This window comes from Scyliorhinus canicula, chromosome 12, assembly GCF_902713615.1.
Source record: "Scyliorhinus canicula chromosome 12, sScyCan1.1, whole genome shotgun sequence".
Lineage (NCBI taxonomy): Eukaryota > Metazoa > Chordata > Chondrichthyes > Carcharhiniformes > Scyliorhinidae > Scyliorhinus > Scyliorhinus canicula.
In genome coordinates this window covers 48,155,312-48,169,036 of record NC_052157.1, presented here as the reverse complement: position 1 = coordinate 48,169,036, position 13,725 = coordinate 48,155,312, and the positions used below count along the sequence as shown (strand labels likewise).

At 43.2% G+C, this 13,725-nt stretch overlaps 1 protein-coding gene across 2 annotated transcripts in view; it reads left to right on the top strand.

The window, feature by feature from the left end:
* Positions 1-10,913, top strand: part of arnt2 (aryl-hydrocarbon receptor nuclear translocator 2) — a 379,980-nt gene extending 369,067 nt beyond the window's left edge. For both annotated transcript variants that reach the window (XM_038814349.1, XM_038814347.1), the window contains 3 exons: positions 2,285-2,430; positions 7,966-8,097; positions 9,272-10,913. In XM_038814349.1, the coding sequence (XP_038670277.1) occupies positions 2,285-2,430; positions 7,966-8,064 (245 nt within the window). In that variant the 3' untranslated portion in view covers positions 8,065-8,097; positions 9,272-10,913. The remainder of the gene's footprint in view (positions 1-2,284; positions 2,431-7,965; positions 8,098-9,271) is intronic.
* The last annotated feature ends 2,812 nt before the right edge of the window (positions 10,914-13,725 follow it).

The following is a 13,725-nucleotide window of genomic DNA, read 5'->3' as shown; positions in this document are numbered from 1 at the left end:
TAACCCAGTAACCCCACCCAACACTAAGGGCAATTTTGGACTCTAAGGGCAATTTATCATGGCCAATCCACCTAACCTGCACATCTTTGGACTGTGGGAGGAAACCGGAGCACCCGGAGGAAACCCACGCACACACGGGGAGGATGTGCAGACTCCGCACAGACAGTGACCCAAGCTGGAATCAAACCTGGGACCCTGGAGCTGTGAAGCGATTGTGCTATCCACAAGGCTACCGTGCCTTGTGCTTCAGCTTCCCGGTGGATGCCCCAAAACACTTCTGTTCCTGTACTCCAGTCTTTAATGGAACAGTTAGTGACCAGGGAAGACCCATCCCTCTTCCAAAGAAACTGATGATTTTAATCTGTTGCCCCTTAAAGTTGCACATAAACAAAATGTATGAAATTTTTGTGTGGCCCAAGTGTCAAATCCATAACGCGGCAGTAAAGCATACCTGGACAGGTAGCAACTTGACAGTGATCAAGTAGCAAATATTTACAAAGTCTACAGGTCAAGAATCAGCTACCAGTAAACAACTTACATTTATATAGCACCATTGTTAAACCTCCCACTGTGTTTTGGCTTCACAGAAATGTTAGCAAAAAACATTGCCACTAAGCCACATAGGGAGATGATAGGACACGTGACCAAAGAAGTAGGTTTTTAAGAGATGGCTTACAGGAGGGAAGAGAGAGGCGGAGCAGTTCCGGAAGAGAATTCCAGAGAGTACATTCTCAGGGCTGAAGATACTGCCAGCAGTGGTGGAACAATTAAAATTGGGGATGCATGGGTTACGAAGATAGGGAGACTCATGAAGAATTTTAAATAGGAATGAGAGAAACCAATAAATCATTCAAAATATATTTTGAAAGTCCTTTCAGACACCGTGTTGTCCTTAGCCGATTTTACACAGACGAACCAGATTTTTAAAATAAATTTAAATTCCTAGACGTTAAATCTAGCTCATTGTTTTAATGTTAAGTTGGCAAAAATGAAGCCAGGCTGATAGGCATGGTCATTTAAAGTTACCCAGAGAGGAAGTCACAGCTGAGATATGCTAGATTGATATACTAGTCAGTATGGCTCACAGCCTAGGATGCTTATGGAAAGGATTGCATTTAGTTGTTGTTGATCGTTACTTATTCTGGGTTATTTAAACAAGGAGTGATGTCTTGTTTGCTTACTGTTCATAAAGTGAAGGCCAATCTAGAGCCCTTGGTGATCAGTAGCTCAACAAGTAACCACGTGGACTTAATATAACTTCCATGTTTTCCCTTTTTCTCGCTCTCTCTTTCATTCCTTCTCCATCCCTTTCTGTCTGTCACACATGGAATGAGCTAATGAGCCCTAGCATCCTGATTAGCGAGTGAGATAATGTTTATGTGTCAGTAAAATTTTGTGCCTTATTATTTTTCCATTTTTCCAAGGAGCACCGGAAATGATCTGATCACATAGTGAATGTTGTACTCTGTCCATCTGTGTATTTTATGTAAAATATATTGACTGTGGATAGCAGTCAGGCCTTTCCTTGATGGGAGTGCTTTCAAACCTCCTTTCTATAAAGGAAGTAGAATATGCATATGTAGTATTACATTAACTGCAGCAACATACTTTGTAATGGTCCTTCTGTCATTTGACCATTTAACTACATATTGGGCAGCAAAGATTGTTTTCCAGGTTGTAAGGAATATGAGGTTACAGGACTCCAAATTTGAAGGAATGTCTTACCGCAAAAATTGAGACAATATAAAGATATAAAAGGTTTAAGAAAAATTGGAGAAGAAAATTTGAACTCACTTGTAAAGTTATCCAACTTCTATTGGGATTGTGTTTGTTGTGGTTATGCCTGAAGCCTAACTCTTTTTTCGGGCTCTGGGTTGGGTTTTCCTTAAGTTTCCAGTCATCGGGTCTGTAATCTCAAACCTCTTTAATGTGGCGGCTGCTTTTCTCCCTGGCAAACCCTTTGATGTTATCGATGCTTGTCAGTGGCGTCCACGACCTGCACCCATTTTCCCCACCATCCCTCTTCCCCTCCCGACCTCTAGTATTCTCTTCAACATGCTGTGAACAGTGTCATAGTAGATTCATTTGTTTCTTTAAAAATTCAATAAAGAAATTGACATTTCATTTATTCAGTGTGAGTTCTTGTTTTGTTCATATAGTATTCCTCTTTTGGAATTTGTAACATGCTGCACATTAATGAACATCTGTGGCTTCTTTGACTATCATTGTATACTTCCATAAATTAGCTAATGTTTTTGGATATGCATTGAAATCTCTCCCACAGCCGAGAGCGGACAGAGCAGTGGGCAGTTCCAGGGCCGATCGTCTGAAGGCTCGGCTGTATGGTCTCAGTGGCAAGGCCAGCATCACAATCAACAGGCAAACGAGCAGCATACGCACCAACAGCCAGGACAACCTGAGGTCTTTCAGGTGAGGATCTGCTCAAATATTAATCTGTTTCTGAAATCTCAATGACTACATGGCTCCTCAGAAGATCTGCATTCAGCCAGAACGTTACGCATGTTTGGAATTCAATCAGTGACCACATTAAAATCTGCACCAACATCACATAATTACTCCCAGCAGCACCACGCGACACATCTACAATCGGCTTTCATGTCATTTCCACCGCATGTTTCCTATTTTAGCATAAACTGGTAATTTTCTGACTTATATGAATTGGAAATGGTAAACTCATTCTTAAATCCAGGTGAGTGGTTGAATTTAAGAAATATTCTACTGCTCATTTGATAGCTATCACATATTAGGAGTAAAATTTGCTAAGTAGGTTCTGAGAGAGCTCTGTACCAGTTCAAAACCCAGAGAATTTGAATACAGATCTTTCAATCTGGATATATAAAAGCTGTAAAAATCGTAAAGGTGACTATGTAGCTGAGGAATTGTTCTAAAAACCCAACTACTTGACCTTTAGGAAAGAAAACCTGTTGCCCTTATCCAGTCTGAACTTTAGTCCCACAACAGTTGGCTGACCTTCTGAAGTTTACTAGGAAGCCACTCAATTGCATCTAGCCACAAGCAATTAGGGATGGGCAATAAATACCAGCCTTCTCAGTGGTGCTCACATCCATAACTGAATTTAGGAACTCTGTAGGTTATGTAGTATGTCACCCTGTGTCACCTGAGCAGCCAAGTAACAATCAATTAAAGCAGGCTTAAACAAACAACACTATTAGGATCCAAGAGACTTGGGCACAGATTGGACGGTTATGTTCCTCGTGTAATGTTTCCCAGTGGTCCTGTGGTGACTTGCGCCTGTTGCTATTTACCTCTGAAATATATGGCATGTATCAAAAAGAATCTAAGTTCCTCAACGGCCGAGCAAGTAAGTCTTCACAGCACATTCCAAAATCTGTGAGATCTGCATAAAATCCAATAGTCCATTCCCAATCACTGATGTTCACTCTCATTGTATGCAATTCTTGTTGCTGTAATGTGGCCCTTGGATTTGTGAAATTTACCTTTGGTTCTTGTAAGGAATGGCTGGAGTGTGTTTCTCACCTTGATCAAAGCAAGGCCAAAAAATCTGTGATTGCTTAAAACTAAATGACACAAATTGGTGCAGAGGAAATTAGTACTTGAAGGACTCTTTGACCTCAGTCAGCTGCTTTGTCCACATTGACCCAAGATTCAATAGTGAGTGAAGTACATTCTGTTTGATAGATTTGTTTTGTATACTGACAAGAACACCATTCAGACTCAGCCTGAGCTTTTCTACAGGTCATTTCATAGGTTTGTTTGGGATAATTTATACAATTGTTTTATCTTCTTCCGGAATACAGGTAGAGAAGTGTGTCTGCTGCTTCAGTTGCTTACAGAACTTTCTCTGTCAGTCTTGACAGTTCTTATAGCACAAGGACCACGGGCAATGCAATGTTAAAGCAGGAGATTAGTGGTAACTGGCAACACCTTATGCTGCTAGTTGCCTCTTCGAGCCATTTTCATTCTGCATCTTCCCCGCACTGCGGCGCTGGAGCACAAGAGTACGTGGAACACCGCTTATGTCCAGAGTCATAGGGTTGGATTTTGAACTCACCTGTCAGTTGTTTTGAAAAAGGGGGCTGGTTTGGAAAATCCAGTGGGTGGCCTACCCACCACCTATCTACCTGTACACCCCCTGACTTGGCTAGAAGCTTACGTGGAACAGTTGAGATATCAGGCAGCCATTCTTAGGCCGATTGCGGTCCTAAAGCAGCCAATTAATGGCTACTTAAGTGCCACATCCCACTCTGGCTGCTGTCTTACCCATGGCAGGTGGAGGCCCACATTATGTGGTAAATCAAGCAGCTTGAGCTGCTGGCTGGTGTCAAGGTAAGGTGCGCGGGGGAACTTCCTTTGCAGGTGGGTCCCCTGTGCCCACCAGAAGTACACTTGCTACCACTCCTCCAACCCAAGGTCATACTTCCCCTTTATCTTCCTGTGCACCAGTCTCTCAAACCCAGCTCCTCACTCCCCCAGGCAGAGGCCAGCTAGCCTATCCCTAGTGATACCTCAGATTTACCTTGAGCCTGCTCCTGCCTTGTGCTGCTGGAACAACTGAGCTACCAGCAATCCGATTGGCCAGCAGTTCTCTTAAATTGTGATTTCTTGCTGAGATAGTGGTGGATGTCTTGCCTTAAAGCAATTAATGCTGCTCCCAGCATCAAATTGCTGAGGTGCAGCATTCACTTGTGGGCAGACTTATTAGCCAGACACATGGGATCACGGCGTCCTCTAAAATCCAACTGTGGTGAAATTAATGGGCACGCTCTATTGGCCACACTGCACCCGAAAAGCAGCGCGCGTGCAACATGGCCGATAAATGCCAGGAGACCCCGATCCTGGGATCGACCCAGCTCGCCACACCTCACGAGACCTGACGCGATCTTGCGAGATGTCGCAATGTGACCACCCATTGTGGGCAGGATCATTTTTTAACAAATCTGCATTTTAGAGCAAAACAGCTTGTCTCGCTCTAATATGCATTCCCAAGATCTAACCAAGACATGGGATCTAACCCTCTCACCTTGGAGACTTCGGGCGAGCACCATCCACAAACGGAGACCAGACGGAAGGGCACTCGTGGTGTTTTCCCAGGGGATTGGAGGCCCCCATATGCTTGCCCTTAGGGCAGTGAGGTACCCTGGCACTGCTGGTGCCACTTTGAAACCCTAGCAGTGCCATCTGGGTGCCCTGATTTGGGGGGGGGGGGGGGCAGGGCAGGGCAGAACCCCCTTATAGTTAGTTGGGGGGGGGGGAATGGTTGAGAATTGCATATGGGGCTCGAGAGATCGGGGTGCCATTTAAAAATGGACTACACCTGTTGGAATTTAGATGAATGAGGGGGATCTTACTGAAACACATAAAATTATGACGGGAATAGATAACCATAGAAGCAGGGAGGTTGTTTCCACTGGCGGGTGAAACTAGAGCTGGGGGCATAGCCTCAAAATAAGGAGGAGCAGATTTAGGACTGAGTTAAGGAGGAACTTCTTCACCCAAAGGGTTGTGAATCTGGAATTCTCTGCCCAGTGAAGCAGTTGAGTGTACCTCGTTCAATATTTTTAAGGCAAAGGTAGATAGTAAAGGAATTGAGGGTTATGGTGAGCGGGCCGGTAAGTGGAACTGAGTCCACAAAAAGATCAACCATGATCTTATTGAATGGCGGAGCAGGCTCAAGGGGCCAGATGTCCTACTTATGTTCCTAGTTCTTATGTGCTGACCTCTTGCTGCACTGAGAGTTCCGGTGAGTGGAGGTCCTCAGCGCAGAAAATGGGACTAAGTGTGGCCTTGTCAGGGCGTTCCGTGCTGAAGCTCCGCATCTAACCGGAGTCACATTAAATATTGTTGTGTTTCTCAGCGCTGCGAGTGCCGAGAAACATGTGGCGAAATGTGCTCACTATGGGACATGGTTCCCATTTGGTTAGATCACACCAAATATGTGAGCTCAACCCATAGTATCCCTGAATCCTTCCTAGTGTTTGGAAGATGCAAATCATTTTAAAAATAAGGATGATCCACCTGCAAGATAGAGTCAACTCAGATCCTCAAGGGGGTTTAATATCCTCCTCTGAGGTGCGCTTCGAGGTGATGGAGCATTTAATCAGGTGAGAGTGTGGCTGTTGGAGACCTTACCGCCTCTCCGCCTCTGACCTGATTAAGTCCAGGGCAGGAAGACTCATGGATGGCCTCCCTGCCCATCTCTAATTGAAGCCCCTCAAGTGGGCAATTGATGCCCACTTAACGGAATCATCACTGGAATTGAGAGTTGTCCTGGGAGTCCTCAATATCAACTCTGGACCCCATGAAGTTTAATGCCAACAGGGCAAGGAGACCTTTTTCGGATTACCACGTACTCTTTCCCCCCCCCCCCCCCCCCCCAACCCACCCTCCACCACCCTCTACTTCAGCTGATGAATCAGTTCTTCTCCAGATTGAACACCCGGGAGGAAACACTGACAGTGGCAAGAGTGCAAAATATACTTTTGATGGGGGATTTCCATTTCCATCACTAAGAGTAGCTCAATAACACCACCCCAGACCGAGCTGGACGAGTCCTAAAGGACATATCTGCTAGACTGGGTCTGGTTTAGGTGGTGAGTGAACCAACAAGAGGGGAAAAAGTATTTGACCTCATCCTTACCAACCTGCCTACCGCAGGTGCCATCAGCAGCAGCAGAACTGTATTCGTCCACAATCTGTAATCTCAAGGCCCAGCATATTCTCACTCTTACCATTGCCACTGAGCCAGGGGATCAACCCTGGTTCAATGAAGAGTGCAGGAGAAACACCAGGCATACCTAAAAATGAGGTGTCAACCTCATGAAGCTACAGCATAAGACTACCTGCATGCCAAGCAGCATAAGAAGCAAGTGATAGACAGCTAAGCAATTCTACAACCAACCGATCACATATAAACTGCAGTCCTGCTACTTCCACTGATGAATGCAGATGGACAATTAAATAACTCACTGGAGAAGCAGTAGGCTCCACAAATATCCTCAGTAATGGAAGAGCCCAGCACAAAGAAAAAGCTGAATCATCCAGCCAGATGCTGGGATGGGATTATCCTGACCCCCCCCCCCCCTCTGTGGGGGGCAAATATCTGGGCAGAGTTTCCATTTTAGGCACAACAGGTGATTCTGTTACAAGTTTCACCCGTTTTGAAACATGTTTTGTTTTTTCTGCTTAAAAATCATGTGATTGGAATTGAATGGAAAACCAGAATAAGCAGGCATTTGAACTTTGCTTCCAAAATATTTTTTGGTTTACTTAAGAGCAGAAAATTGACCAGTTTGATTAAGACAGTTCAAAACAAGTTTATCACAGAAAATAATTACGTGATCCTATAAATCAATGTCAATCCATCGCCTGTGATTTTAGTTGACTGAAAATGACTTAAGAAACACAAAGCTATTTTCTAGTTAGATTGTGTTAAAGTAGGAACATTTGTAAAACACTCAAAACTTTTTAAACCATATCATTAGCGTCCTTGTGCCCTGCTGCCCCAACTTGATTTTGGAGCATCCTTGAAGACCAGGAAGGGAGGGCAATGAGGGAATACCCCAGGGGTGATGATTCACTGTGAGGCGTGACCAGTTTGGTGAGCGGGACTTGCTTCTCACCCAATGTTTTAAACCTCGCACAGATGTTAACAGAAGAGTTGCTCCAAATGCAATTTGTGCTCAAGCATCCATGATCTTTTCTACCAGTTACGTCAACTTTGGGCAAATGCGGCAAGAAAAACTAATGCAATCAAGCAGCAACTCCAGAGGGGTTGGTTTGTCTTTCACAAGTCTGCAACAGTTTTTAATCCTCATCAATTACGTTTTCATGTATGTTAACTAATTTTTAACTGCATGTTTAAGTTGCATGCTTTCATGCTGGGGTGCCTTTTGTGGTTATATTTTCATGTGGTTTAATATTTCTACACAAGGATCTAACTCTTTCAAAACCTTTTGCTTGCAGGATATGTTGTCCATGCTTGGTGATCCAACGCAGGGAACTGGCAATTACAACAATGAGGATTTTGCTGATCTAAGCATGTTCCCATCATTTTCTGAATAAATGGCTAATAAACCAGTGGTTGCTTAGTGATAGGTGAGCATATAATTTCAGCAAAGATTTTTGGCTGAAGAAACTCTTTTGAACAAACTTGAACCATTTAAATAAAACCAAATGCATTCAATTCAGTAACATTAGCAGAACAATGTCATACATTCCAGGCAGGCAGGTGGGGGACCAATATGTGTAGATAATGAATACCAGAGTGTAACCAAACTTTGTAAGATCATTTCTCCTTACCCTGTGAGGAAGAGGATTATCTTTCCCCAGCTGTTAGCAGTTAGAACAAAACACGTTTGTCTTGAAATGTAACTGCTCTAATAGCAATTACACACTCCTGTAGAAACGGACAAAGCAGTGTAAAAAATGCTGAGCCACGTGAGACAACAATAAGATAATTATTAATCTGACTTTTTTCAGTCTTGTTGGATAAGCAAATACTTGAAAATTAAATTGAAAATAGAATATTTTGTTGCTCATAGACAGGTGACAACTATGATCTGTAGAAAAATTCAGCAAACAATTAATATTTTTACTTTACACTGTAGCTGTTTGATGCGAGTGACCATTTCCATTCTTCCTGCATCTGATATGACTGCTCAAACGCACAGCGTTTATTGCTTTCATCACTGGATTATAGGTAATCCCTCCAGCAAGTTTCAGCACAGTCCAGACCTTTTGAAAACTGAAACCAGTCAAATATCAACATTGGAATTTTTCTTATCATTTTGAAAGAGGGAAGTGGCCATTATACTGATTCCAGAGAGGAAGGGAGGAACCAACAAAACCCTTCCCTTCCTCTCACCCCTACTAGGCAGGTCAGTGTGAGAATGCATTTCTCTAACATCCCATGCCTCACCAGGGAGGTGCATCTCACTTAAAAATAGCAAAATACTGTGGATGCTGGAATCTGAAACAAAAATAGGGAATGCTGGGAAAAACTCAGGTCTGGCACCATCCGTAGGGAGAGAAAACGGAGTTAACATTTCAAATCCACATGGCCCTCTTCAGAACTAAAGGGATGGATAAATATGTTGGATTATATATATAAGAGGCAGTGAAACAGTGATTAGTGGGAATTGGGAGAGATTGCAAATAAGATGCAGCAAAATTTAAGAACGAGTGACAGATGGCCCAATGGGAGAAGGGGAGGGAGGTTTTTTTCCATCGGAACAAAATAAATGTTTGGGATTTTTATTTTTTTTAAAAGGTAAAGGTGGAGGAGAACGGTCACAGTTTAAAGTGGTTGAACTCAGTGTTGAGCCCTGAAGGCTGCAATGTGCCTAATTGGAAGATGAGATGTTGCTTTTCCAGTTTGCGTTGGATTTTATTGAAGTCTTGCAGCAGGTCAAGGACAGATACGTGGGCATCAAATCAAGATGCCTAGATTGTATTAGACTATTTATCATTTACATTTTTCAAGTGCTCACTTTTATAGTCATCATTAAAATTGTAAATGTTGCCATTTGATGTTTTGATTCATGCCTTAACGTCAAGTGTCTTGCAGACACAATTGCATGTGGTATGTATTACCTGTGGCTGTAGTCTGGCCAAGTCCTTCATGGTGTTTTTCAGACATATATCGGAAGGGCTATTCGTGTGTTAGATTCATCAGTGTCAATAGAACTAAGAAAACGAGCATTACATTCAAGAATGAATAAAGTTAGGTCAGGTGTTGGATCCTGCAGTGCCATAGTTTTGACAAAAATGGCATACGGTGGTGGTCCCTCTTAACTCGTACTATTTACTCTCCAGATGATTGCAATGCACATCGGTCAAAGTATGACTTAAAAACTGGTTCGTAACCCAAATATGTAAAACTGCTTAAGAAGTTCTTTGAAAAGAACTCCAAATCCATTCATATTTAAAATCATTCCATTCCCTGAAAAGTACTTTATTATTGTTTGTGCAGTAGAAAAGCCTTGTCACGCCGACAGGTCCAGTGTGAAGCTAATGAAAATTAAGAATACATTAGATTTCTAACCACTTTGAATTGTCTAAACGTTCAGGCATTCCAAAAGGTTATTTCTAAACAAAAATGCAAATTGTAATGACTGCTTTTAAAACCTTTTTCCAATTTTGTTGAGATGGCACTGAAGATGTAAAACATACCACAATTTGACTAGGCTTTTCAAAATTATAGAGGGTATGAATTATAGAAGATAAATACATCTCTTCACTCAAGATTGGCATCAAATCACCATATTTTCATCCCAGTATTTTTCCTTCCCTCGTTTAATTTGGAGCAGCATATTGCGAATGAAGATTCAGTCTTGGCCAAACAAGTCAATACATTTAAAATCTGCTGACCAACAGGAGAGCCCTTAGCAATTAAAGGAAAAAAACTTTAACTTTCCAGTTTCCTGAAGTTTTACCGAAGGAAATAATTCACAAATCCTAACAGAATACCGCTCTTGTTGTTGGCAGTTAGCTGGTGAATACATGAAATGAAATTGTGCTCTACATGAAGGAATCGGTATAGGAAGAGATCTGAAAAAGAAACAGTGAGGTTGAGAGATGTCAGATCAGATGATTCATGTTTCTTGCAAGCCTGTGAGTTGATGTGTTGACCAGTTTGGAGGATCCAACCCTGCTAATGAACTGCTTTGCTAATTAGTAATCGTATACAAGTGGGGTGATGGTGTTCCAACATGAATTTCCCCTGAATAATTTATTTTGTATCGAATAGAGTAAGAGGGAAATGAAGCCAGAATAATTTTAGGTTCTCGCACTTCTGATGCGGGTTCCTCCCAAAATCAATGAAGTAAAATCTTGAAACGTATTTTCTTTTGCTAGCCAGCATCAAAGAAAACTAATAATTGTAATCATGTACATTGAAACAACTCGAAAAATGCATTTTGGCGGATAGTGCAGAATTTGTCCCAAATCTATTTTTTGTATTCTTTACGGGACGTGGGTGTCGCTGGCTGGGCCAACATTTAGTGCCCATCCGTAATTGCCCTCGAGGGCGCATTTAAGAGTCAACCACATTGTTGTGGATCAGGTAGACCAGACCAGGTGAGGGCGGCAGATTTCCTTCCTTAACGGGACATTAGTGAACCAGATGGGTTTTTACGACTTTTAATTCCAGAGTTTTATTGAATTCACATGTCACCATGGTGGGATTTGAACCTGGGTCCCCAGAGAATTATGCTGGGTCTCTGGATTACTATTCCAGTGATGATACCACTGCATAAGTTGCCACTGGTGCAGTAATTAAAATCAGCGATGTGTAATATAACAGAATTGGCAGAGAACTCAGAGCATTAAAGGCCAGAGGAGGTTATAGAGATAGGGAGGGGATGAGGTCATGAAAGGATTTGAGGTGTTGCAGGAAGAGGAACCAATACAGGTTGGTGAAGATAAAGATTCAATGTGAGAGATGGTGGAGTATTAGTATTGTTGTAGGACTAGTGATCTAGAGGCCTCTAGAGATCTCAGTGGCAGACTTGAACTTTGTGGGGTCTCACGTTCACCTTCATTCGTATACACCCCCCTCATGAGGTTTGCATTTCAAATGTTAAATGGATATTGGTCTTTAGCCAATGTTCACCCGTCAAGAATTAGTGGACGTTATCTACTCAAATCAGTATTTTACACTTCCATTAAAATTGCTAAACGTGACAATGTAAACATTTATAAGTAGTTTGAAAAGCCTCCTAAAAATTAAAGTGTGTTGGGAGACGCTCACTTATGTGTCTAAATTCAAGCCAGGCTACAATATAAAGATGCAGGGGAAAAAAAATCAGATTTTTGAAAACAGTTTGCAAAAAATACATTTTGTGTTAAAAAGTGAAATCTTTAAACTCAAATTCTGTTGTTTCCCATTTTAAAGATTAAAAAAAAAAAAAATTTAGAGTACCCAGTTAATTTTTTCCAACTAAGGGGCGATTTAGCATGGCCAATCCACCTACCCTGAACATCTTTGGGTTGTGGGGGTGAAACCCATGCAAACACGGGAGAATGAGCAAACTCCACAGAGACAGTAACCCGGGCCGGGATCGAGCCTGGGACCTTGGCGCCATGAGGCAGCAGGGCTGGCCACTGTGCTGCCCGAATTTTCCAGTTTATAGATAATTATTTAAGTACTCTTTCCCAAAGCAAAAGTAGTATGAACCTTCATTTTTCAGAGACGTTTTTTAGAGATGCGAGTCCAATTGTGCAAAGACATATTATTTGGAATGATTGGGTCACTAGATCCACACAGTGTTAAAGCAGAGTCCAGTGTTTAGATATTAGTGTTTTCCTGTAGAGAGCACAAGGTGAGGAAAACTGAGAATAAAGTTGATGTTGAATTTGAATCAGGTCTTAACAGGTGGGATAAAGAGAGACCCACGGTCCCTGCCCTCTCCACTGGGATCCTGCTCACCCCTTCCTTCATAAACCAGCGTTGGTTGATAGTAGCACCCCTCCCCCACCCCGGGAAGGGGAATGAACCATGTCCAGTCACCCTGTCTGTTCACCCTATACAAAGCCAAGGAATGAAAGAGCTGCTCCATCTCATCACAGAGCCAAGCCTTCATGGTAAACTGTTGGAGCAGAAAGAGGCTGCTTGCCCGCACCCAGAACAGCTCATCTAATAGAGAATCAGGGCTGGGCTGAAGCTGGACACACATGGCCCTCCTGGATCAGTGACTTAAGGGGACAGGGCAGCACAGGAGGGACCGAGAGCCGCCCGTAGCAGGCTGGACAGGAACATGGAAACCAGAGACAGAACTGGCAATAGATGGTCCACAACATTTTGCTGCCTGGGTTGCTGGAATTTCCCTTATGAAATCTCACTGGGAGTTTCCACCACTTATACCTTCCCATCTTCCATGGAATCCCTACATTGCAGAAAAAGCTATTCGGCCCAACGAGCCTGCACCAACCCTCCGAAAATGTACCCTACCTAGGCCCACTCAACCCTATCCCTATAACTTCACCTAACCATCACATCTTTGGACACTAAGGGGAAATTTACATTGGCCAATCCACCCAACCTGCACATTTTTGGACTTTGGGAGGAAACCAGAGCACCTGGAGGAAACCCACAAGAGCTTTCAAACTCCACGCAGTCACCCAAGGTGGGAAATGAACCTCGTCCCTGGTGCTGTGAGCCAGCAGTGCTAACCACCGTGCCACCCCATCTGTTGCAAGTGCGCATGGTGATCCAAGCCAAGGGGTTTTAATTGGGGATTGAGTAAGATGCGCCTCTAAGGGGACGCGACCAATTGAGTCCCACTCTAAGAAGACCCGCATGGTGATCCAAGCCAAGGGGTTTTAATTGGGGATTGAGTAAGATGCGCCTCTAAGGGGACGCGACTAATTGAGTCCCACTCTAAGAAGACCCGCATGGTGATCCAAGCCAAGGGGTTTTAATTGGGGATTGAGTAAGATGCGCCTCTAAGGGGACGCGACCAATTGAGTCCCACTCTAAGAAGACCCGCATGGTGATCCAAGCCAAGGGGTTTTAATTGGGGATTGAGTAAGATGCGACTGTAAGGGGACGCGACCAATCGAGTCCCGCTCTAAGAAGACTCGACCAATCAGAAAATGCAGAACTATCAGGCTATGATTGGTGGCCACAATGGTCGGGACCCTATGCCCGGGCAAGGTGTGTTTCATTTTAAGTCCAACTCCGTCTGAGCTAATGCTCTGTGGGAATGGGTTCAAAACCCACCA